We start from the raw sequence: 27,006 nt of genomic DNA on the forward strand, positions 1-27,006 counted from the left end.
AAAAAAAAAAAAAAAAAAAAAAAAGGAGATTTTTCACTGCATTTTTGCATTAATAATAATATTACACATTCATGTTTTGTATCCAAACTCATAACACTACCATGAATACATCGACAAAGAAAAACGAAGAGAAAAGGAGAGTTTCTCATCCACACGTGTCATATATATTTCAATCTCATTTTGCTTCAGTGTGAATGTTTATTGTAAGTACTCAAATTGTATACTCATTTGGAGAGTAGGTGTATCAAACGGAGGATCACACATCTAGTTGTGTCTTTTTTTGTGTCACATTTTGAGGGATATATCTCCTGCTTATGTGCGTAGGTGCGAGAGTGGGGAGAGGCACAACTAGATAGTCCATGTATGGGAAGAAAAGAAAAGAAATAGGGAGAGGTCAGGAGAAGCAAGCCGGGGAAAAAATCAAACCGAATGAAACATAAAATAACTTCCCTTCCATGCATGGGTGTATCTCATCCTAGTATGGCTTGAGCAACGGTGCTGGTGATTTGCGTGAAAAACTGGATTCTTTTTCACTTTCCTTTTGTTCTTTTGTTCTTTTATTCTTTTGTTCTTTTGTTCTTTTGTTCTTTTTTTTTTTTTCTTTTTTTCTTTTTTTCTTTTTTTCTTTTTTTCTTTTTTTCTTTTTTTATTTTTTTTTTTGTAGCGCTAAAAGCGGCACATTTTCGAAGTGACAGTTGGCTATGCCCCTATTACAGCTATCAAATTGTTATTTTATTTTTCCATTTTCGTTCATGTTTTATTGTTTTTTTTTTTTTTTTTTTTTTTTTTTTTTTTTTTTTTTTTTTTTTTTTTTTTTTTTTTTTTTTTTTTTTTTTTTTTTTTTTTTTTTTTTTTTTTTTTTTTTTTTTTTTTTTTTTTTTTTTTTTTTTTTTTTTTTTTTTTTTTTTTTTTTTTTTTTTTTTTTTTTTTTTTTTTTTTTTTTTTTTTTTTTTTTTTTTTTTTTTTTTTTTTTTTTTTCTTCCTCCGTGTTATCCACTCCTTCATGGGACATATATAAAAAATTTGGATTTTTCCACCACACCCCGACTAGCATATATATGTCAATATAGAAAATCTGAAGAACTGATTAAATTTCTTCTCATTTGGAGAAATGTAGGATGTGACAATTCCGATAACAACACTGTACAAGTGACAAATGAGTTATTATTTTTTTTATTATTTTTTTTTTTTTTTTCTTCTTCTTTTTTATGCAAACAATGAAAAGAAGAGACTTCTCATAAAACGTCTGGAAAATGATCTAGATAGAACCTCTTTTATACTATTTTATACTATTTCGTACTATTTTATGTTATTTTATCCTATTTTATCCTATTTTATAATGACAAATGTGTTAGTGCACGCAAGAGGTTGTGTATAGGCTTATGCAGGAAAGCCGATTTTCCAAGAATTCGTGATTAAAAATGAGATGCCTTTCCACGTTAAGAGAACATAAAGAAAGAAGAAAAAAAGAAAAGAAACAAATAAATCAACAATCAAACGAAGAAGCAAAGGTTCAGCAGACCGCATGACAAATTTTTCAATGAATACAAATGCTGTGTTTCCAAACTCTTCTCCCCACTAGTGGTTCTTCCACTAGTGTTTCTCCCTCACTAGTATTCCTCCTAATAATTGGTCTCATACATATATGCGAATCACATTTGAAAAATAGACTAGTAGTTTTTTACCTGAACGGTACAGGCACATTGCAGCAACGAAAGAGAAGAAGAAACTTGAGGAGGTACAACCTGCTATGCTTGAAAGAGAATGAAATTTTTGCTGAATCAAAAGAAAAGTATGAATCAGAGGGGAATGTCAAGACGGGAAAGATAACTCAAGGAGATGACAATTTAAATATACATAAATTCGAAGGAGAAAATGTGAAAATAAACTCAAATATGAACATAAATATTTTTCGTAGTAAAAACGATACAAGCTCAGCATATGATGAAGGAATGTGCATATACAGTTTTTTGAAAGATATCGAAATTAAAGATTTAAAAAAGGTTCCATCATTCAATCCAGAGTTAGCAGATGTACAAATTGAAAAGAAAAATGATTATATAAAACTTAAAAAAATAAGGAAAAATAGCTATTTAGAGAATCCTCTAATATATAAAGACACCAAATATGAATTGCCATATATACTGAATTATTTTCCTGATGACATGTTCATTTTTAATTTCGATGGAGTTATAAATATGAACAAGCAAGAAAAAATAGTTGTAGCATTTTTAACATTTCTACGTATTTTTCAAGTGAACATAAGTAAGCAAAAATTTGCCAATTCAGAGAATTATATAAATTTTCTCTTTAACAATAAACCAATAGAGGGATTACCTTTATATGATTTTTTAAAATCTAGAAAATATCTACTTCTGGATGGAGAAAGGAACAAACCACATGAACATAATGAAGATCCATTCATCTTGCTAAAGTTGATCCCAAAATTTTTGTATGCGAGATTATTGCACATATATAAATACTTAAAGAATAACGAAGATTTAGTAATTTCAATTAAATACATCTATGATGAAATAGACGCTATATGCACCAAATATAACTACGACATTAATCAGATGATTCGAATTTGTAAAAATAAGAATATTATGCAAGCAAAGCTCCAAAGTATTAGTAACAGTGTTACTCAGATGAGAAATAGTAGAGAAAAAAATGAACAATATGGAAGTGGACGAAATGGTAAGGACGACGAGGGACCCAAAGAAGAGCTCTGGAAAAAAACTCATGGCACAGCACATCTCCAGGAGGAGGGAAAAGAGCCAGACAATGAGACACATTTAAACATTTACGAACTTGTTAAGGAACTAACGGAGGGAACCTTCAACCCATCAATTATTATGAAATATAAAAGAATAGAAAATTTTCCAAACATTTTTCCAAGTTTTCAAAATGATTTTGAGGATTTTTACAAAAAAAAAATGAATCTGAAATTGTATGAAAGGTATAGAGTAAATCCAAAGGATATTCAATCAGAATTTGAAAAAATAAGAAAATTATTGATGGAAAATGAAAACAATGCATATGTGAATCTTATGAAATATAGATATGCTTTTAAAGAATTAAATGAACAAGAAAGAAAAAATCATGAAACTTTTAATTTCTGTGCAGTTGATTTGATTAACCACAACATAAATGTTTTTAAAAAACCAATATATATCATTTCTACTGTTGAAAATACAGATTTTATCGATTACACATTGAAATTGTATGGGGTGGAATTTGTTCGAAAAGAAGATCAGCAATTATTGAGAATATTTGGAAAAGATTTCTTACAAAATCGGGATAACCCTACTTATGAGAAGAAGTCTAACACAATTGTGTCTAATTTGAAGAGGCTTTTCAAGTCACCTTACTTCTCTCGAACTGGACGTGAAGATGATCTAAGCAGAACATCCCAATCAGAGGAGGAACAACAGCTCCTCCCAGATGATTATCTACACGACGAGTACAACATCGATCTGAATTACTTAAAATATAGAGAGAAAACAAAAAAAAATGATTACAACTTTGTTACGCATAGTTATTACATGAACATACTTAAGGAAAAATGTGACATGATTAATTTCATTATTAGTCAGTACCATCAAAAAGATGATGTCCAAATTCATATAATAGATCAGAAATATGAAGACCTCAATGCATTAAACAATGATACTAGATTTAACAAAAAGGTTAGACTCTATTTTTGCGAGTGGGGGTACAATTCCTATGCAGACAGGTTAAAGGCCATCCATAACGACCGAATTAAAAGTTTTTCTGAATCATTCAAACTTGTGTTTCTATGTTGCACTCATCAGAATTCACCACGCCGTGAACATACCCATGGTAGAGGAATACCATTAGATATTTATTCCAAGTTTATGTTGAAGTTTTTTTTGAAAAAGGGCATAATCACCAAGACATCGGATGTCGCTTGAGTCTGGTTGGGATGGTCTCTCGTCAAGAATCTCTGACCCTACCAGTTTGGAAGCTTCCCAAAGGGGAAGAAGCAGACGAAGGGGAAGAAGCAGACGAAGGGGAAGAAGGAAATTTTTCTAGCCATACGAATAACCAATTTGTAACGTTCATATATTTTTCATTCTTTTTTTTTAGCATTTTCAAATTGGACGAAGGTAAATATGTGAAAGTACAAACTCATCCACTTTGCAGTTATGGTGTATTTTTCTTAATTTATTTTCCCTTACATGTGTTGAAAGTTTTTGAAAAAAAAAAAAAAAAATATACGTAAAAGTGCAAGATATATGATCTATATAAATGAGAGAATATATGTAGCCCCCTCCTCTCCTCCAATCCACAATTATAGAGACACTTGCAAAAAATGTTATATGTCTTTCTTTTCACATGGGCATGCACTTTGTCATGCTTAATATAACTATTGAGGGGCATTTTCTATCTCCTTGGGGTGTGATAATCGCACAGGGACAGAGCTCCTCGTCCTGGATAGCTGTTACTCTCCCTAAGGAAGGAGAGAAGTATACTTATGCGCATGCATGTTGTGACTTTTGGACAAATCAAAGGCATCAAGCAAGAACTCGTCTAGCTGATAGAGATGCAAATTTAGATCACCAGCAGATTGTGCAGCGTACACATCCCTTCCGGAGTAGTTAACCTGAGGTATCTCAATATTCCATTTTGTGTTGTCTGTTTTTAACTGTTTGATGGCAGCTTCTATTCGACGAGATACGTAAAACCAAGGACCCATGTTCATATGTTCTTCTTGAACCCAAATAACATCCCTCAAATTTGGATAAGTTTGTAAATCATTCATAAATTGCTTAAAAGGGAAAGGTGATAACTGTTCTATGGTAGAAATAGCAACATTTTTGATCTTATTAGTGTCTCTATAATTTAATAAATCATAGTAGACTTGCCCAGAACATAAGATAATTCTTTTAATTTCTTCCTTTGGATTTAATTTATGACCTTGCTGTTCAGGCAAATATGGCCTAAATTCGGTAGATGTAAGAAAATTTTCAATAACATCAAAAGCCATTCTCATTTTTAACATTTTTTTTGGAGTAATAGCAATTAAAGGTTTTCTAAATGATCGATGCATCTGTCGTCTAAGTGCATGAAAAAGATTCGATGGTTTAGTACAATTAATAACTTGCATATTATGTTGTTGAATAATCGTTTTATCTTTTTCCACTGAATATGTTGCTATATCTTCTCTATCATCACAAAGTTGTAAAAACCGTTCAATACGAGCAGAGGAATGTTCTGGCCCTTGACCATCATAACCATGAGGTAGAAACATAACAATTCCTGATTGCTTGTTCCATTTTGTTTCTCCAGAAGCTATGTAATTATCTATCATAACTTGTGCACCATTTGCAAAATCTCCAAATTGAGCTTCCCATACAACTAGTGCATCTGGATGTTCATAACTGTATCCAATTTCGAACCCTAATGCTGCATATTCAGATAGAAGTGAATTATTTACTTCTATACTATGAGGTGTTTTTAAAGAATCGAAAATGTTGTACGACTCGTAAGTAACTTGATCATGAAGAACTGCATGTCTATGAGAAAATGTACCTCTCTGTGAATCTTGCCCACTTAATCTTGCATGGAATCCATCAGATAAGAGAGTTGCATATGCTAACAATTCAGCTGTTCCAAAATCTATGTTCTTCCCTGTATCTAAACTGTCTAAACGACTTTTAAACAATTTTGTTATAATCGGATGTGCATGGAAATTATCTCTTAATGTGAATATTTGCTTTCCCAAATCAAGTAGAACTTTTTTTTCAACACCTGTTTTTCTAGATGGAGAAAATTTTTGAGGAGTAACCATATGTTCCCATTGTGGTAGATATTTATCTTTAGGAGAAGGAATAAATGATTTCGATTTTTCATATACTTCTTCGTATAAATTATAAATACTTGTTTTGTTTTTTTCAAATTCATCAAGTGTAATTACCTTTTCATTGATTAGCTTTTTACTGTATAGATCCAAAACGGATTCATGTCTAGCTATTATATCATACAAAAGTGGGTTCGTAAATTTTGGCATATCTAACTCATTATGCCCATAACGTCTATAACCAACAATATCAATAATTGTGTCTATGTGAAATTTATTTCTTATATCTAATGTCAATTCGAATACATAGGTTACTGCTTCTGGATCATCTGCATTCACATGAATGATTGGAATGTCAATACATTTGGCTATGTCAGTGCAATATTTTCCAGATCTTGCATCTACTGGGTATGTTGTGAATCCAATTTGATTATTCACAACAATGTGTATAGTTCCACCAACATTATAACTTGGCAATTTAGACATTTGAAAAGTTTCATAAGCAATTCCTTGTCCAGCTATAGATGCATCTCCATGTATTGTAATAGGAAGGACTTTTTTCTTTTCTATATCGTTACAATAATATTGTTGTGCTCTAGCTTGACCCATCAATATAGGATCTACAGATTCTAAATGTGAAGAATTGTCTACAATTCCCATGTGAATATATCTATTCGATTCTTTATCAAAATGATCAATCTCAACACCTAAGTGATATTTTACATCTCCTGTATTACCCCAAACATTATCAGTAAATCCAGTTTTCCCTCTAAATTCTGACATCATGTTTTCTAATGGCTTATGTAAAACATTAAAAAGAACATTTAACCTCCCTCTATGAGACATACTCATCAGAACACTATCAATATGTAACATTGCTGCACGTGCAATTAGTGCTTTCATTCCTGTGATAAGTGTTTCACATCCATCAATTCCAAATCTTTTCGTGGTTGCAAATTTTGCTGCCATGTAATTTTCAAATATGAAAGCTCTAGCAGTGTTTTCTAATATCTTTCTCTTCATTCGATTGTCATATTGAAATTTTCGATCCTGTTCTATTCTCTTCACTATATAATTAACAACATTCTCGTCTGTTATATGCATATATTCAAATCCAATAGTTCCACAGTATGTCTCTTCTAATCTATCAATTAAACTTCTCAGTGTACTTTTTTTTTTCTCTCCATTTCTACAAAAACCAGTTATTGAAGGTAAATCCAAAGAAAATTCTGCATCTAAGTCATCTTCTGTGAACCCAAAATCTGTATAATACATTTTCTTCTTATCATTTTCGTTCACTACACTACTGTAAGGTGCCATATTTGGCAAAGGTAGTGGATTTATCTTTGCATAAAGATGCCCTTTCTTTTGATACCATCGAATAAGTTGAACTATACGTGCAATGTCGTAAATATTTCCTCCTCTTCCCTTATCTAACATTTCTTTATTAACATATGTAATTCGTAAGTCTTTACCATTGTGCTTTTTCTCCATGGCATGCGTTCCTTCCATTCTACTCTTTCTCTCAGCCTTTCCTTCTTTCATCATGTGCATAATTTCTGCTGACCTTTTCATGTACAACCCTCCGTTGTCTGACATTTCTTCGAAGTACACGTCCCATGATTTATGGAGAGAATTCCTGGAGAGGTGCAAAAAAAAGGAAAAAGAAAAAATAAATCCACATGAAAAGAACGAATATTTTATCGCTACAGTATCATCATATATATATATATATATATATATATATATATATATATATATATATATATATATATATATATATACATATATAAACACACTCACACAATTGCGTCTTTTACAGCCTCTACAATTGCATTTTTCTAACGGAGAAGTTTTTTTTTTTTTTTTTTTTTAACCTATCTTGTCTCCATATTCTGTATACTCCTTCTATATATGATGCCATACTTGGATTGAAATTATCATTATTGGGTGACCAGCCTGTGTGTATCCTTCTCTTTATAAGATTTCCATTTTCCTTCAATAATTTGTTTGAGTTCAATATTTTCCTCATAATTACGTGGTTCTGAATGGGTGGAAATTGCACCGCTTGCATATATATTTATGATAACGCTTAGAACTGTTTTAATTTTATTGTGCACACACTCAGGTGTGCATCTCTGCAAACAAAAATAAAATCCACGGGAGAGTCACCACTGATACGTAAATTCAAGTTCTGCTACCCCCAGCGTGTGTGTGTTCCTCGAACTCAAGAGAGGAAAGAGCGAGATATCAAAACGGAACTGCTCTATTTCAACTCATTTCTGCACAAGCAGCTTATATTCTGTCGTGTTATGAAATCTTAGCATCTTTGGGTTACTTTGTTGTTTCATGTGGCACAGCGATAAAAATATTCCAAAAAAATATTCCAAAAAAATATTCCAAAAAAATATTCCAAAAAAATATTCCAAAAAAATATTCCAAAAAAATATTCCAAAAAAATGTTCCAAAAAAATGTGCCAAAAAAATATTCCAAAAAAATGTTCCAAAAAAATGTGCCAAAAAAATGTTCCAAAAAAATGTTCCAAAAAAATATGCCAAAAAAATATGCCAAAAAAAGTGAAGTAAATTAAATGAAATCACGACCAGGAAAAGGACGAGTCACAAAAATTCCTGGGAACCACATCTCCACAAGTTTTATTTACATACATGCATGTGTACATACAGAAATGTGTGAATATGAGAGTTTATGGTATGAAATAAAACAAGAGCAGAAATATCAAGAGCGCGCAAAAAACACGCGCTTTCGCCTTTTTTTTTTGTTAATTCTTTTATTTCTTTATTCTTTATTTCTTTATTCTTTTATTTCTTTATTCTTTTATTTCTTTATTCTTTTATTTCTTTATTCTTTTATTTCTCTATTCTTTATTCTTTTATTTCTCTATTCTTTATTCTTTTATTTCTTTATTCTTTTATTTCTTTATTCTTTTACTTGTTAATACTTTTATTTTTTTATTTTTCTCCATTTTGCACCTCACTGGGAAACGCATTTTCCTTAAACAACATTTCATAGGAGTGAACGAACAGAAACGTCACTTTTATTTATCTCGTCCTACTTCTCACGGTTGCTTGAAACCACAAACTTGTTTTATGCCACCTCTGAGAGAAATCGAGTGGCTATGCTTTTAAGGGGTGGGGAATGCACTGAAAAATACAAGGTTAAACAAAATGAAGAAAAAAGAAGAAAACGCAAGTGTTTGTAAAAAATGTGTATAAAGAGGCCACTTCTGGAATTCGTGTATGAAATTTTCTTCGCACACCTTTGTCTAAGCGGAGGTAGAGCCAAGGGTGCATCCGATCATCGTCTCTGAAAATGAAAACTAGCACAAGCACAGCAATTGGAAGAGCGACTAAAATATGCATGCACATGCTTACATGCACACACGATTACTTACACGCATACATACATACGTGAGACAAATGAAATTACCCATATAGGAACAACTGAACCAGCAAATTTTTGCAAAAAAAAAAAAAAAAAAATCACCTTGTTCAAATTTTTTCTCCACGAGTTTAAGAGAGACCAAATGGGAAAGCCCCCACCCACCCACACACACACACACTCTCCAAGGTGCAAATTTTATTATATTTATTTTCCTTTTGGTTGTGTTTTAAAAAAGAAAAAAAAAAAAAAATTATATCCGTCTCTGTGCTGTTAGGAAGTCCCTCGTAACAATTTTCACTTCTTCGCACACATTATGATGATGAGGAGGAGGAGGATGAAATGGGTAGAACACTTCGGACTCATCCGTTTTTTCATGAATGAGAACCCGTGTGTGGAATGCTCATCCAATCGTAATATACAAATGTTTCATAAAAAAAAGAATGAACAACGACTTTTGAGGTGCCATGTTTGCAAGTTCATGAACTTGTATACCTCACTATATGTTATTCGAAGAAATCGTTACATACACTTGTGAGAAGTGTATGTTTCCACTGTGGTGTTATACTAAAGTATTTTTCACATGAACCTTTATCAATCATTCTATGATAAAAACATTTGTATGGGATTTTCTTCTTTTTTTGGCCATGGATCAATGTACATACGTTTAATCGATCATACAAGTAGGAAAGATGCGTATTCTATAATGGCAATGTTTGCAGAAATGCAACTTGCTGCTCACGTGGTGCGGTTAAATAAAGACATGCATCTAAGGAGGAGCATCCGCACGAGATGAATAATGTAAAGGGGAAGAAAAGAACGAAAAAAAAAAAAAAACCTATATATATATAGATATACACATACATATGAGTGCATAAAAATAGCTAAACTGGAATAACTAAAGAACCTAATGTGCTACACAATCACATATCTCGGTTTCCAAATTGGCCAAATTGCCAAAAAAAAAAAAAAGCTTGGGATATATTTGAATGAAGCTCTGGCAAGCATTTGTGTATAAAGTTTAAATGCCACAGTGCATGGTGTAGAATCACGTGTGCTGTTATACACGTAAACTCGTGTCAAATTGTTTCAAAGATGGAGAAGACAAATTGAGAAATTTAAAATGTATTAATAAAGCTATGGATGCTGTTATCAGTAGAGAAGTATAGAACGGTCGCGAGGTACAGTAAAATGTTATAATAAAAAAAAAAAAAAAAAAAAAAAAAGGAGAACTATTCAGCCCGCGCGTACCTCACATGAGAAATGCCAAAATGTACTCGCGAGGATCCACTATAGAGGAAGAAGAACTCTGTTCAACTATTTTTTTCTTTCGTTTATATAATAACAACGATTCAGTTTGTACTACAGATAATTTAGTTTCATATGAAAGACTTAAGTTAAAAAACTTCGTTAACCAAAAGGTCCTCCAAAATTTGGTTTTACAAAAAAAAAAAAAAAAAAAAAAAAAATTCATATGGCCATATATATATATATATATATATATATTTTATTTACCACACATTATCACCATCCCAGAAGACAATTTTATGCCATTGCGTTAGTAAAAGCATCTTGAGTGCCAAATGAAAAATGGAAGAAAAATGAAAAGCCCTAATAGTATTATAATGTGGAATCAGTCTTAATTTCTTACATCTAACAGAAGCAGCTTGTAACTGTGAACATCTAACACACTGTGGATATAAACGCTGTTTTGTATCGTACAATTTAAAAATTTTCAATATTGTTCTCAGAAATTTTCTCTTCTTGTAGTACTCAATCATGTCTTTTATCACTTGCACAGGTGGCTGATGATCTCCTATGAATCGTTCATGACACGTAACACCACATGTGTGACAACCTGTCTCTTTACATATTTCTCGTAAAACTTCTATTTCTTTTTTTGTCGCATATTTCATGTCTTTGTTCAGGCTCTTCTTAGGGTTCGAGTACACTCCAGGCATTTTCACGTCACTGGGGGAGAACTTGTTATACCTGCACGGTTGCAGAGATTGGGGTTTTGATATGGGTTCGACAATGCAAGCAGGAAGACAAACAAGCAAGCAAGCAAACATACATACATACATACGTACGGACAGACAAGCAAGCAAACATACGTACGGACAGACAGACACAGATGCAAACTTACGTGCCTCCCCAAAGCTTGAAGAATAAGTTGGTGAGGGCAAAGTAGCGGAGGTAATTGAACGTGAACATACTTAACTTGTTAATTCGTGTCAAGACAAACTTCTTAGTACACTGATATAGAATTTCATATTTGTTTTTCAACTTTGTATTTATGTAATAATCTGAACTATTGTAAATAATTGTCTTTACTAGATGCCCTTCATACTGATTAAACAATATTTTTATGAGAATTGCCTGAACGACCTCACTGAAGACATTTATATAATAATTAATAAAATTCAACTGAAAGAACCCAATCACTCTAGACACGTAGTTAGATCCACTTACTTCTACAATATATGCTTGTGTCTTTTGAGAAACAATATTCACATAATGGAACATAAGGAAGGATGAGATCAACTGAATTATGTATACAACTATGGAGCACATAATGGGGGAAAAAAAAAAAAAATGAACATTGCAATGTGTATAATAATTGTATTTTTTACGAGGAATTAATACAAGCACAGAGACTGAGAATGAGACTGAGGCTGAGGCTGAGGCTGAGGCTGAGATAGAGATATAGAGAGGGTGTAAGGGAAAAAAAACATTTTACCTAAAAAGCGAAGAACGAGCGTTCCGAAAAATCCAACTAAACCACGTAAAATATTATCCTTCAAATATGTGCCTTCTAAGAAATATACTCCATTAAAGAGTGAAGATGCTTTTTGGGAAAAGAAATTTTTTAAAAAATGTACTGATAAAACTTGAGAAATTTTATACGTTGATTTTAAGTTAATATATCTCTTGAACATTTTAGGAGACTCTTTTATAAAATAAAAAATTTTATTTTTGTTAATGTTATGATAATTGACATTTTCCAAAGCCCTACAACTATTGTATATCAAATTTATTTCATTTTTGTAAAAACATTCATTACATAATCTCTTTCGTATGTGTTTTCCCTTACTGAATAACACATTCAGCGGAATGTTATAACTTTCATCATTTTTGTATCTCGACTTTACAAAAAATAAGTTTATAAAGAATAAAAGCAACAAGGATAAAATTATCGAAATGATTCTCATCTTCGAGAATAAGTCTATATAAATATTTTACTCATAGCTACCCGTTAACAAAAAAACCCTACTACTTTTCATTTGCCTCCCTAGTGACAATCCCTCCAAGTCATTGATCCTGCACGTCTTCTCGTCTGATTAATAATTCAAAACTCCGTAAATGAGGGGAGGGAAAAAAAAAAAAAAAAAAAAAAAAAACAGAAGAGAGGAGAGGAGAAGAAAGTGGCGAGATAAACTGTAATAATGCATTATCACCCTTTTTGTGCATTTTTAATTAAAACAGAATGGAGAGAAAACACAAAAGTGAATAAACAAATGAATCTGCGAACAGATGAATAAGCAAATAAATGAATACACGTATAAATGAATCAGCAAATAAGTGCACTTGCCGTTAGCGAAAAATATGGGGAAAAAACGTTTTTGTAAAAGTGGAAAATAAAAAAAAAAAAAAAAAAAAAAAAAAAAAAAAAAAAAAAGCACCTTAGCATAAGTCATTAATTAGGGAGAGGAAGGGGGCTAAATGCACAAGTGCAATGTTAAGGTGCACCAAAAAAAAAAAAAATAAAAAAAATAAATAAATGAATAAATAAAAAAAATAAATAAATGAATAAATAAAAAAAATAAATAAATGAATAAATAAAAAAAATAAATAAATAAATAAATAAAATAAATAAATTAATGAATAAATAAAAAAATAAAAAAAAACGAAAGCGCTATCCCCCACACCCAGTGTGCAAAATAAGACACACACACTGCCACTCTTAAATGGAAAATTCCCACGACACGCATTTCTTCATTTGTGCTTCTCCTAAGAAGGGATATGATGAGAGAGGTGACTCATTGGTTCGAAAAAACGGACTCAGTTGAATGTCGTCGTGAAATTTCTCTCCCCCATTTGCGTATTTAAAAAAAATTAACTTACGTAGATAAACACACGCATACAGTTGCTTGAATATGGATACTCGCATACAGTTGCTTGAATATGGATACTCGCATAAAATAACACTCATTGGTACACTTGCGAATATGCTTCATATCCGCACACGTGTGAAATTTGTTCTGCATTCCCCGACGAATTGCCTAGGAACATGACAAATTTCAACACAAACCATTGTGCTAAGTTTAAATTTTAAAGTATTCGATACAACGTCTCTGCACACAAATAATGCGAGAGTTCATTCCCAATTTTACCTGACCTTGTTCAGGCAAAAACCTAAAGTGTAAAAAAATTTTGGTTTCATATTTCTCCCCCCTCATACTGCCTTGATGAATGAAAGAATGAAGAAGCATATCTAATCCAATGAGTGTACCAAACTTTCAAGGTGCAAATATTTTTTACAAATAAATTTTGGTATAAACAAAAAAGTTATTGTTTTAAAAAATATGAATTAAAAAAAAAAAAAAAAAAAAAAAAAGATCAAAATGGTACACATAAAAAAAGGTACTAATAAATAAAAAAAAAAATTGAATAAAACTTTTCTGTTTTATAAAAATAAAAAAGGGGTATATGGGACAAGATAAGAAAAGTACGGTCAAGATGAATAAGGCTCCAGACAGATACTGTGGGTAAAAATCCAAGTGGCGAAAAAAAGGAAAAAAGCAGATCTCTTAATATAATGTATGCAGAAAAAACGAACTATATGTAAAACATAGAAAATAAAATCAGCATACATGTATATGTGGTCTGTTCATATATGTATAAAACGCTTAAACATAAATGTGGAGACGTTTTTTCCAAAGGCTCGATACTCCCTACACGCAAATTTGCTTGGTGATGGCAATCACCCATGATTCCTCTCTCCCCAACCAGCATAAGTATTGCGAGTCACTACATGTTATCTTCTGTACTCCCCTTCATTTCTTCATAAGAGCTGGGTTTGGAGAAATGGGATTGCAAATGGTTGATATGGCACGAAAAAAAAAAAAAAAAAAAATGCTGCATTTCAATCGAGTGGAACTTAAGACCGGATTCTGTTCCACAGTTCTTTTGTTGTTTAATTACTAATTTGTATTATCCATTTTTATATTTACACACACACAAACATACATACATATGTAGGGCAATTCAAAGAAGCCATGGATGCACCGAGGAATTGGTGAGCTTCTCTCCCTGCAACAGCGATTGTTTTTTTTGTTCAGGCAAAATAGGGGGTCAAAATCCAACACAAAAAAATTTGTAAAAGGGAAAAAATAAGGATCAAAATATTAATTCGCTTAATGTTTAAATGATTGGACAAGCTGGAATTGTCATGAACATACAAATGAATTGATTTGAAAAGCTGAATCATCTGAATACTCACTGTTGGGTAGAAGTACATCTGAGTCAACCTATACATTGTACGACCATTTAAAAACAGAATGATATTGTATGGGGTAAAATTAGAGGAAAATGTTGGACTCATACTTTTGAATATATTATGTGAATTGTTGTTCATTACAATTTTCTTATTTAAATCTTGTTTTTCTAGGATATTCTCTGGATCTCCATAGACAGATGTGTACATAAGGTACAATAAATAAAACAAAAATTTTGTAATGATTAAGGCACACATAATTACAAACTTATATGAGATAAACGATAAAATGTGGAGAAAAGAAAGGTTAATATCTCGACATGTTAACAGAAAACAAAATTTAATGATTACTGTTTCAAAAAATAACAATAGAAAAACATACGAAGATATGTTAAAAAGGTTATCTGGCTTGAATACAAAGTTATTTTTCTGTGCTGTAATAGTCAATGTGTATAGAAGAATATACGTAATACTTGACATAAGTGGTATGTATAAATCTGCTTTGAATATTCCCATGTTGTTGTTATAATTCACATAATTAATATCATTAGAGTTGTTCCTTCCGATGGTTCCACTCTGATCGCTCGTTCCCATATTTCCACTCACTCCGTGCGTTCCCATATTTCCACTAAATCCATGTGTTTCCATATTTCCACTCACTCCGCGCGTTCCCATATTTCCACTCACTCCGTGCGTTTCTATATTTCCACTCAATCCTTCCGTTCTCATATTTCCAGTGTGAAATCCACCGGGTCCTGCTGCTCCTCCACGAGCCGAATCGAAAAATAAATTTTTATTTTGCATAAAAGGTTGAGCTTGTTGCACTCCTTTCATCATGTTATTCATATTTTGATGGCCATGTGCGAAGGATTGTATGTTACTCGTATGGTTAAGAGAAAAGGGAGACATGCAATTCTCTCCATGATTTGCACTACTCATCTTTCTTTCCAAGTGACTATACACATAATATGTTCTAGATTCACACAAAGCTTTACGTATGTACATATATGGGAAAAGGATAAAAAAAATTTTATTAACTACGTAAGAATGTGTGACATCGAAGTATCCTCTAAGTAATTGCAATTTATTTCCAATAAAACTTGAATCATGTGTTTCTATCTTTTTTCCTATTTCGTTCATCACTAGATTAGTAACTCTTTGTTTAACCAACTTATTTATTTCATCGTTTGTTTCTGCATTACTTGTGAGACTTTCAAATATATTATGTATTATTCCTTTTCCCTTGTTTGCTTCTTTGGTTTCCTTGCCTTCCTTCCCCACTTCTGTCGAACCCGTAGCACTGTACCCATCGATCCCACTAATCGCTTCTGCTATATTTCCCCATATCTGTGTCTGCATAAAATTTCTACTGCTAGCACTGTTGCTACTGTTAACCATTCCATTATTTTCAGATTTAAATGGCTGATTTGGAATAACCATCCTGTTGTTCATATCGTGCTGATTATACAAATTATTATTCGTAAAATTTAAACGATTGTCTAGTACGCTCATTTCTTTATTTGTAATGCCATGTTGTGCATAAACTAGATCTTGTCGATTCTCTTGACTCAATGTGTTGTTATTGATGTGGAAAGTGGGATCCATACTTGAGATGCCACCACTATTGTACTTGGTCTCCTTACCTCCATGATGAAAACCACCAATGACATAATTGGAGTTTCTTTCATTGAAGGCATAGTGAGCATTTCCTTCCCCCGTGTTCATAAAAGCACCTTCCCTCCTACCACTCCAAGTCGGATGTGCACCGACATAATTGGAAGATATTGCACTTGGAACATTGGCATTGTTCCTATCATTTGGATTAATAAAGTTATTACCAAACTTGTTGCTGCTTTTCAGATTGCCACTCATACTGCCACTCATCTTTGTGTTTTCTGCATGTATATTATTATTCCCCTGATCATATATTGGATTTATATGTATATTTCTGCCAACTCCCAATGCTCTATCTGAACCCGTGTTTTCCATGCCATTCTCGTTTGTCGATACATCTGTGTATCCTCTATACCCCATCATGTTTTCTGTACTTGGTCTCGTTGTTACATTCATTGAATTATTCTTCACATAATTCATACTATTCCAAGACTCTTTTTCCTTCCCTTTTGCATTGTTCACTTTTCTTCTGTCATGTATGTTGTTATCAACATAGCTATTGTTGTAATTCATCGTTTTTTTTTTTTTTTTCTCTTTTTTTTCTGTAGCAGGAAAATCAGGAATGGGGTGATAATCTGGTTACAGAAAACAAGTTTTATTCTTCATAAGGGAGTAAAGCATACACGTAACTATGCACTCATGCATACGTGGATGACAGTAGGAACATATTATATGTGTTTTACATCCGTGTAAGTTATATATCTCTTCTCCAACTCAAGATGTGTTTCATACACCAAGTTTAAAGTAAAGATTTACAGTTGTCACATACATAGATGGGTGAACACAATTCAATGCAGAAAAAAAACAAAAAAAAAAAGTAACATATTACATGTACATGTACATGTACATGTACATGTATACTTGTATGCACAATTACATATAAGCGACCCATACAGATGCGCGAAGCTTTTGCACACCAAAAACCGGGAAGAAAGAGGCACAATGTGAATTCTCTAACATACGTTGAAAAAATGGTAAAATGAAAGCCTTCAAACTGAGATAAACATGGAATGCCTTCTTAAATGGAAATTAAAATTTACGTTAAAAGAAAGGAAGAAACGGAAAAGGAGAAACAATAAGGGGGAAGAAAAGGAGAAGCAAAAAGAGCAGGAAACGGAGAAGATATAAAATGGGAAAGAAAAAAAAAAAAAAAAAAAAAAAAAAAAAAAAAAAAAAAAAAAAAAAAAAAAAACAATATGGAAAAAAAAAATATATATATATATATAATAAGAAAAAGAAGGAAGAAAAATAACGGAATATATTGCAATACAAATATATGCACGATAGAAGTAACAATTATAGCAGCTACGATTGCAGTTATGATTCTTCAATTCCGGATGTGATATCGTGTGGCATTTCTCTCTCTTCATTACTCAGAATGTTAAAAAGTTGTAACTGGTAAAACGAGGTAAATATAATAAAATGAATGCATTTTTTTTTTTTTTTTTTTTTTTTTTTTTTTTTTTTTTGATATACATATTATTGGTACAATACTTAATGTATATCATACCTGTGGATTTAAAACACATTTATACATAGTTCCCTCTTGCGATGAGGGATCCTCCACCCCCAACCCCTCCGCCCAGGATAAGGAGTGTCTCCTCCCTTAGTCATCGGTCCATGCATATTTATGTATACATGTGTGCATGCACATATATATGTTTGCTCCTCCCAGTGCTTTGTTTAAACATCACAACATGATATGTCGTTATATTTACACTAACAAGAACAAAAAAAAAAAAAAAAAAAAAAAAAAAAATGAGGATTTCTGTTTCTGCCAAGTTATGTAAGATATGTTCATTTTTTTTTTTTTTATCTTTTTCCTTGGCCACTTCACAAGAACGGCCCACCACCACCACCACCACTCGCGGACAGAAGAGTAGGAATGCATAACCAAGATGTCATCATTTCGAACGATACAAAACAAAGCTATTAACATGAAACGAGTGAAAAACGTTTGAAAAACGTTTGAAAAATCTTCTAGATTGATGGATACAGCTTGACTATTGTGCATGATCTGGTATGTTCTGTAATTCTGTTTGTACATACAGTTTTTTCGCCCTCCTCCTTTTTGTTAAAGGCATACGGCATGCATACACCATGTCAGGTTCACTTTCCTTTATTCAATTGCACATGGAACAGTGGGAAACACCATCACTAAGAAAAATTAATGTAAGATAATGTATACCACATTGTGCATCTGTTTATTTCTCATATGCTGCGTGTTGACATAACTCAAATTGTATTTGCAAAAAAAAAAAAAAAAAAAACGAAATATTACAAAATTGAACATTTGACACTAGGATCCACGTCAACCATCATCCCATCCATTGCTACATACTCGACAGAGAACAATGAAGATGAAGTGGATGCGATGTGTGGGCGTGAGTGTGTGTGGGGGAAACTAATTTCCATTTTGTCAAAAGAAGTAATTATTTTGAGATGCATTATATGCCAACTTGTTCGAAAGGGAGGGAAGGAGCAGACAAATGCTCTGCAATTTCCCCACAATTTCCCCACAATTTCTCCACAATTTACTGCATCGCTGAAGAGACAAACCATCCACAAAATACATAAACGTCCGAATTTGTAGGATATACATGAAATAAATAAATTCTTAGCTTTTTTCTTGCACCTCTAGCTAATCTAAATTTTTACCCTTTCCGTGTTTCTGAACATTTGACCGAATTATCTCATCACAATCATAAACATAAACATCTTTATTCACTTGGTCATGTAAAATTTGATCTCTCTTCTTTTCTGTAAACAAATCAACATACTCATCTCGTTGACATAGACGTACCATCTTGAAACCTTCCTTAGCACAGATGTAATGTCTGAAATAGGGATCAAAATTGATTCGTCATAAAGAATTTGTTCACTCTGGGATCAATTGGGGATCTGGTTCACCTGACGGTGCAGGTAGAAGCGCGAACGGAGGCAGATTCAAAGCGGGCTCAAAAGAGACGCAAAACTGTCTCAATAGAGACTCAAAACAGATGCACAACGCTCTGGTGTTACCTCCAAAGGACGAAGCTTCGCAGAGTGTCCCTTTCATTGGTGTAGTAATGGTCGTGTGATTCCATAATGTAGATTACACGGTTTTTCAAAGAAGACAGGGAATAAAAAAATGGAGAAATATATACTTTTTTCAACTCTACCTTTCTGTCATGTCTGTTAAGGAACTGTGTTATGTACAAATATTTTTCATCTTGTTCTGTGTTTGACATCTCCAAATGGTTAGGTACGAGTAAAATTGATGAGATGAATCTCTTGTTATAGCTGGTTAACTGGTTTAATATATCAGTACTATATAAAAAGCTGGTGAAATAGAGGCGTAGCGCTAGAATTAAGTAATGTTTATCGTCAGTAGATATATTCATTTCATCATCCGATATAGAATTTATATATGGGTTCATAATGTCAATACATAAGTTTTTCATTTTTGTATTTTTACCCATCCAGATGTAAGAATTGACTAAAAAAAGGAGGATGCTAATATTTAGAAAAGCCGGTGCTTTTCTCACAATATCATCTAGATTCAGATAATTTAGCACAATTTCTTCTTTCATAGATTCATATGATTCATTCGGTTCAATTGTGTTTTCACAGATACTGTATAGAGTATTAGCTAACGATTTGTACATGTGTATAAATGAAACATTTACCTTCTCCCTATCGTAGTAATAGTTATTAACACGTTCATATTTTTCTAACTCTGTTACTTCCTCATATTTAATAATGTCATTCATGTGCTTTTCCAAGCGGGTTCTAAGATTTACTACTGCTTCTGATGTGTAATATAGCAAAATTTTTGGTGATACTCGAATGCCACACGTGCATAAAATTCTCAGAAGCTCAGTTCTTTGTGCAAAGTCTTCCACCTGCTTTTTTTTCATCACTCCAAATTTGTTCTTATCAACATGTGCGCCGTTATTCCCTTCTCCACTCGCACTGCAATTCTCATGGCCAATCATGTGATCACTCTTTCGCCTATCCTGTGCATGTTGTTTCATGTCTCGCAATTTTTCGTCTAATATGCTTTCTTCACCGGAGGGCATGCAAAGATGTATCATTTGATCTTCGTTTGGATACCCACCCAGGTATTCTTCAAAAATGTTTTTTATTTTTTTTTCATGCTCCTTTCTCCTTTCAACCAAGTTGTTCGATGAATGGAAATAATTAAAAATAGCTTTTTTCAACTCATCTACATTTTTTATGAGGGAAAAATTATACCTTCTTACTATTCCTTGGAAATCATCATATCGACGTACCTTGAATGAGCATAATTTGATATTTCTAATAATCATGTTCATAAGCATAGGAGAAGATAAAGGAATGGAATGACAGGATTAATCATACAGATTAGTCTATTACAAAAAAAAAAAACGTGCTAAATTGGGGTATCAATTAATATGGACATATATATTGACATATTCTTCCAATTAAAATGGCCATCTTTTTTTTTTTTTTTTTTTTTTTCTTAAAATCGCCTGAACAGTTCAGAAAATTTTTTAACTTTTTTCCGCAATTAATTTAAGAAAATGTTGTAGCTCGTTCTAGGTTGTCGTTTTTTTTTTTAATTTTATTTTTTTTCTCTTTAAATAGAAGAAAAAAAGAAAAAAAAAGAAAAACGTCTTCGTCCTCGTGAGCTTGTGTGTGTGTCTATATGTCCATTTGATGAAAGCGTATACTTTTTCATTTTTTTTTTAATATTTTTAATGTACACATATACAAACATTGGTTTATTCCTTCCATTTTAGATGCATCTTCATATTACTTTCTTTTTTATATAGTATTCCATTCTAGAATATTTCACGTAATGATTTGAGAAAGCGATAAAAATGTTTCATTTGTTCTCACTATTATAGTCTTGACTCAAAAGATGGAATAAGAGTTGTCGTCCTCTTATGTTTAACATATGGGAAAAGCTGAGAGGTGAGAGAATTTCACCCTTTGGCTTGCGCATGCGACTATATTTATTTTCGTTTGGTTCCAATTTAAAGAAGATATATTTAAGCGAATCAAGCATTACCATGTCCCTCTATACAAAAATAGAATTGAATAGGATTGAATTGAATAAAATGCAATAACATAAAGCAATAAAAAATGTGTTACGTTCCTACAAATTAATTGGAGTGCCTTTTCAACTCAGCTATCCAAAGGAAAAAAACAAAACTGCTTATACAATTGCGATGAATGGAATTATATTATGAATAAAAAAAGGATAGAAATAGCAACTTATCACATAGTCAATCTTCTCCATCAACTTATTTACAGGTACACCAAAAATCGTTTGTAACACATGGGAGAGAAGCATTTCGTTTGATATAGAAAAAAAAAAAAAAAAAAAAAAAAAGAAAAAAAAAAATTTCTTATCAAAAATGTTGAAAAGTAGAAAAATAGAAAATAACTTCTATCGAGTTTTTTCATCACAAGGAGCATACGTAACGGTGAATATATATAGGAAACCGGGGGAAATTCACATTTCCAAAAAAATATATAATTCTCCCTATTTACAGTTGCTATTGGCAAAAATTTAAAAGAGTAAAAAAAAACAAAAGCATTATATTTCTTTACATTTCTCTCCCAAGTTTGAGAACGCAGCGTCGTGAGGTCTAGCACTTTGTTCAAAGGAAATTACAACTGTGTATATTATTATATATAGAGGACTACATATATGTGCACCAAATGGGGTGATTATTTTTTTTTTTTTTTTTTTTTTTGTCATCAATTAAAATAGCATCTTCATGCAAATGTTTTCTTAAAAATTAGGATAGTAAAAAAAAAGAAAGGGGAAAGGAAAAAATTTATCTTATTTTGTCTTCTTTTTTTACACACACAAATTGGTACATATAAAATGTGAGAACATGTACAAATGTGTGTTCAAACAAAAAAAGTTCCATAAAAATATATATACATGTATATATATATATATATGTGGGGAGAGGGGAGGATATAGAAAATGAGAAAAGTACGCAAAAAGAGAAAAAACACGCGAAAAAAAAAATCAATATAATAAAACAAAAGACGTGTTTACGTGTTTAAAAAAAAAAATATATGCTTCTAATGCAGAAAAGAGTTCCAAATGACAGAACCCCATAACACGGGTTTCTCCCACAACACAAACACAGCACAGTTATTTGGACCTAACTACCACATAGACGTACAGAAAAACACGTGGCAGTTAAAATTTCTTTACAATTTTGTTCTTATAATCACACACTGAGTTAATAATATCATTGAAAACTTCATTCAAATTGTATCGCATATTATAGTAACTAAAAATGTCAGAATTTGTAATACTATACTCTTCCAGCACTTTGTACAGATCGGACCTCTTGTCATCTAGCACTTGTATACTGTGTGCATCCAAATCCTCATCACTATATTTTTCAACATAATATGTTTCCACCACAGAATTGAAGCGCAAACGTTTATCGCTTTTTCTTTTTTCTGTATCTCCTTTCGAGATGAGCGTACTTTTTTTTAATATAGATTTTGGTTTAATTTTTTCTGACAGTGCACAGGTAGAATTATTAATTCCCATACTTACATTGTGATGAATATTTTCATGGGAATAGTTCAAATCCTGTTTAAAATGATCATATTTATGTGCTTTTTTTTGCACATCTATCTCAGATGTATCATCAGTTATTGAGTAATTCTTTGTATTGGAAATTATATCTGTAAGTAAAGCATATAATCTAAAAGATTTCTGTTTTTTTAAATAGTTCTGTAAGCACATATCTGAGTCTTCTTCTCCTTTTCCTTCTATCTCTTTATTGTTATTATTCTTGTAGTTGTTTATATGCTTCATCATACCTTCACCAGTTGTGACATTATCAGAAGTACTTGATGACGATCCTTCAAAAGAATTGTGTTCCTTTCTGCTAGTACTTTTCTCGCGCACACTTCCATTTACACGGTTAAAACGGGACCCGTTAGTATTAGAGGCAGTAGCTGAAGAGGTAGTTGAAGTAACCGAAGCAGCAGTTGAAGCAACAGTTTTAGGATCCCACGCTAGACTCTCCACACCCAACTTCTTGCAATTCACTTCAAATTTGATTTTTTTCTCAGTGTCACCGTCTGCCTGAGTGGATTCACCACTTTTTAAGTTTGCGTTCCAATCTGAGTCTACCTTTTTTCTCTTTTTACTGCGAATTATTCGGATGAATCTGAAAATTTTCCTCAAGCACCTGCTGCTTCTGCTTCGAAAGTCACTTCTAGCGCTTTCGCATCTCATCACACGGCTAGCTACCCCGTCACTGCAAACTCCACTATCACTGCTAACTGCACCGTCGCTACTTAAGGCACCATCACTGCTAACTGCACCGTCGCTACTTAAGGCACCATCACTGCTAACTGCGCCGTCGCTACTTAAGGCACAATCACTGTTAACTGCACCGTCACTATTAACCGAGATATCACTACTTATCCCATATGGCATTTCAACAATGTCATGATAAGTATTCCTCTCACAGATGTCTCCAATTAAGAGATCATGCCATGGTGGTCGTGTAGCACTTCTTGTAATTTTTCTATGTCTTTCCCCTCTTTTAATACATTTTATATTGCTAGTTTTATTTTTTAAAAAAATACCATTTATAATTCTGTGCACTTGTTGAATTATAAACAATCGAATCAGTGCAATCAATCTGCTAAAGAAGCCAACAATTGTAAGGATTATCAAAAAGGAGTAATAAAATTTTATGTATTTATACAGCTTCCTTGGCATGTCCATAAAGCTAAAGGTAAAGTTCTTCAAATAAAAAAGGACGAGCAGGTAGAACAATATTGTGATATGTGTTTGCAATGCCTTTTCTTCCATGGTTTTTTATTCGACGCTGTCGGGAAATTTTAAATGAGAAATCTACAAAATAGGTTTAATTCGAAAAATCTGTCAAATCTGCCAAATCTGTCAAATCTGCCAAATCTGTCAAATCTGTCAAATCTGCCAAATCTGCAAAATCTGCCAAATCTGTCAAATCTGCAAAATCTGCAAAATCTGCAAAATCTGCAAAATCTGCAAAATCTGCCAAATCTGCCAAATCTGGGAAATTTTTTTCACGTCTTCTCTCTTTCTGTTCGTCTTCGATACAATTCGAGTATGTACAAGCGTACACACAAATACACTTCTACGAGCTGGAAAAGTATATGCTGGTGTGCCGAATAAAGTGCACAGTCACTGTGTGCCTTGATTTTACTAATTTCATTTTAATTTTTTCTTTCCAAATATAACTTCGATCGAACATATTTTCTCAATCTTAAATATTTGGAAAGAAGGATTTATTATCCTCTTATTTTTTTTTTTTTTTTCTCGTACTTTTCTTTATTTTTTTTTTTATTTTTTTATTTTTTTTCCCTCCCCCCAGTTTTAACTTAGTTAATATATCTCATCTAATCTGAATGTTTATCAAAAATAAAAGCTTATCCTTTTATTATTTCACACTGATTCCTTTCGTTTCTTCTTCTTCTTCTTTATGTGAATGTATAATACATGCACACATATGTGATTTGTGTATGAACAACTCTGTGTACTTTTTACAACTACTCAAAAGAAGCACAGCTGTTACGACTAACAGCGTAAAATGTAAAAATAATAAATAATAATAAAAAAATAATAATAAAACAATAAACAAACAAATAAACAATGTATATGTAGAGAAGAAAAATAATAATAATAACAATGAAAAATATAAGAAAAAAAAAAAAAAAAAAAAAAAGTTATGAACACATTAAACTGCTGTCAACAATATTTGACGTACATACAAATTCGGAAGTTATGAAAATGAATGTATCCCATATTTTATACTTTTTCTCGTTTCTCCTCTTTTTCCCAATGATTGAATGTAAGAATGAACATTCGATTTATTCTGTTTGAAAAGGTTATATGTCTGTGGTCTATGATTGCAGGGACATGTGCATATACACATTTATACTTATACACATCCACATATGCATGTACAGGTATGGATGTGTCCACGTGTGTCTATTCTTAAATTAGATAAGTTGATCTTGTTTTATTTTTTCCCCAACAATATTTGTATTGATAAGTATTCTTGCCCATAGGGACTCAATACAAAACCCCATTCTCTCTGAGGTATACCTCAACTCAAGGGATGATTATTGGTCATTCAGATTTGGTCATTCAGATTTGGTCATTCAGATTTGGTCATTCAAAATTAGTCATTCAAAGTTAGCCATTCAAAGTTAGCCATTCAAAGTTAGCCATTCAAAGTTAGTCATTCAAAGTTAGCCATTCAAAATTAGTAATTCAAATTGGAGTAAATGCTTCTGCTTCTTTTTCTTTTGTCCTACCTGATTAGCTTTAACTTCTTCATGCTTCTTCTTTGCAAATTTTACACTATATAATATCTGATTCGCCAAATTCTCTTAACTAGTCCCAAAAAAAGAGAGAGCTTTTGTTAAGTCTATATGGGTTAAACGGGGTTCTCTCTGTTAGCGTTATGATATGACAAGAATTATAAACTCTTCAATTAAAAATGTATATCTTCTGTGGTATGGAAAAATCATACATGTAGGAAAAGCTGTTCTAATTGTAATTATGAATGCATGCACGAATGGAGCTATTTTGAATATGTATTTTATTTTATTATTTTATTTTATTATTTTTTATTGCCACGTGCTACATCCCCTTTGTGTTTCCCTATATTGCATACTCAAATGATTTGAAATATATGGAAAAAGGAAAATTACAAAAAATGAAAAGCATCAATAAAAGTACAGAAACTGTAACAACATTCTTATTGCTAAGACAAAAAGAATTCACAGAATCATTTCACATTAACATTCACAGTGACACTGTTTTTCAGCATCCTTTTTGCAACGCCGTTCGCACCTGTTCATGTATATATATACATATTATCACTAGGAGCTGAACAGAAATTTAAATTCTCGTTTATCCGTGCTGCACATGGTCATATGATTAAAATTAAAAATAAAAAATGGGGCAATTTTGGTGCGAAAAACTACAAGCTGTGAAATTGTAAATTATGAACTGTGAATTGCGACTTGTGAATTGCAACTTGTGAATTGCGACTTGTAAATTGCGACTTGTGAATTGCGACTTGTGAATTGCGACTTGTGAATTGCTTATCATAAAGTGCTAATCGCAGCAAAACACTAATTCCTAAGTACTAGTTGAAAATCCCCAAAGGCATAAAACTCTAGCGACCTATCAAACAATACATATTCACATATAATAACCTTTTAAAATTTGGAAAAGTTTACGAACATGAAATCCAATTGCATATGTATATCTATGCCTTTGTGCTAAAAAAAAAAAAAAAAAAAAAAATTGAAAATTTTTAAAATTTTTTTTTTTTTTTTTTTTTTTTTTTTTTTTTTTTTTTTTTTTTTTTTTTTTTTTTTTTTTTTTTTTTTTTTTTTTTTTTCCCCGTAGTCATATTATTTTGCGTTCATGCGCTTTGACAATTTTTTTTTTTTTTCACCATTGTATGTCCCCGCATAGATATAAACGCAGGGATATTTCCGTAGCGCAATTTTGCTGGACGTTGCAATTCGACCTGTTTCATGATTTTAGTTGATAAAAATATATATTCTTCTAACATGATACTTTTGTCGAAA

At 32.0% G+C, this 27,006-nt stretch overlaps 6 protein-coding genes across 6 annotated transcripts; 1 reads left to right on the top strand and 5 right to left on the bottom strand.

The window, feature by feature from the left end:
- Positions 1-1,550: 1,550 nt before the first annotated feature.
- On the top strand, positions 1,551-3,935 carry PGO_051070 (hypothetical protein, conserved; the record flags this gene model as incomplete). Its single annotated transcript, XM_028686485.1, has 1 exon — positions 1,551-3,935. The coding sequence occupies one exon, from the start codon at positions 1,551-1,553 to the stop codon at positions 3,933-3,935; it is 2,385 nt and encodes a 794-aa protein (XP_028542286.1).
- Positions 3,936-4,474: 539 nt separating this feature from the next.
- PGO_051080 (2-oxoglutarate dehydrogenase E1 component, mitochondrial precursor) lies at positions 4,475-7,856 on the bottom strand (the record flags this gene model as incomplete). The annotated part of the gene is made up of 2 exons (XM_028686486.1): positions 4,475-7,463; positions 7,702-7,856. The coding sequence occupies 2 exons, from the start codon at positions 7,854-7,856 to the stop codon at positions 4,475-4,477; spliced, it is 3,144 nt and encodes a 1,047-aa protein (XP_028542287.1).
- A 2,879-nt stretch (positions 7,857-10,735) lies between these two features.
- PGO_051090 (hypothetical protein, conserved) lies at positions 10,736-12,436 on the bottom strand (the record flags this gene model as incomplete). Its single annotated transcript, XM_028686487.1, has 3 exons — positions 10,736-11,216; positions 11,371-11,785; positions 11,965-12,436. The coding sequence occupies 3 exons, from the start codon at positions 12,434-12,436 to the stop codon at positions 10,736-10,738; spliced, it is 1,368 nt and encodes a 455-aa protein (XP_028542288.1).
- A 2,126-nt stretch (positions 12,437-14,562) lies between these two features.
- PGO_051100 (hypothetical protein, conserved) lies at positions 14,563-16,908 on the bottom strand (the record flags this gene model as incomplete). The annotated part of the gene is made up of 1 exon (XM_028686488.1): positions 14,563-16,908. The coding sequence occupies one exon, from the start codon at positions 16,906-16,908 to the stop codon at positions 14,563-14,565; it is 2,346 nt and encodes a 781-aa protein (XP_028542289.1).
- Positions 16,909-19,036: 2,128 nt separating this feature from the next.
- Positions 19,037-20,711, bottom strand: PGO_051110 (hypothetical protein, conserved; the record flags this gene model as incomplete). Its single annotated transcript, XM_028686489.1, has 2 exons — positions 19,037-19,232; positions 19,417-20,711. 2 exons carry the CDS (start codon positions 20,709-20,711, stop codon positions 19,037-19,039), a joined length of 1,491 nt encoding a protein of 496 aa, XP_028542290.1.
- A 1,871-nt stretch (positions 20,712-22,582) lies between these two features.
- PGO_051120 (hypothetical protein, conserved) lies at positions 22,583-24,226 on the bottom strand (the record flags this gene model as incomplete). Its single annotated transcript, XM_028686490.1, has 1 exon — positions 22,583-24,226. The coding sequence occupies one exon, from the start codon at positions 24,224-24,226 to the stop codon at positions 22,583-22,585; it is 1,644 nt and encodes a 547-aa protein (XP_028542291.1).
- Between the last annotated feature and the right edge of the window lie 2,780 nt (positions 24,227-27,006).

Source organism: Plasmodium gonderi (assembly GCF_002157705.1).
Source record: "Plasmodium gonderi DNA, contig: Chr05, whole genome shotgun sequence".
NCBI lineage: Eukaryota > Apicomplexa > Aconoidasida > Haemosporida > Plasmodiidae > Plasmodium > Plasmodium gonderi.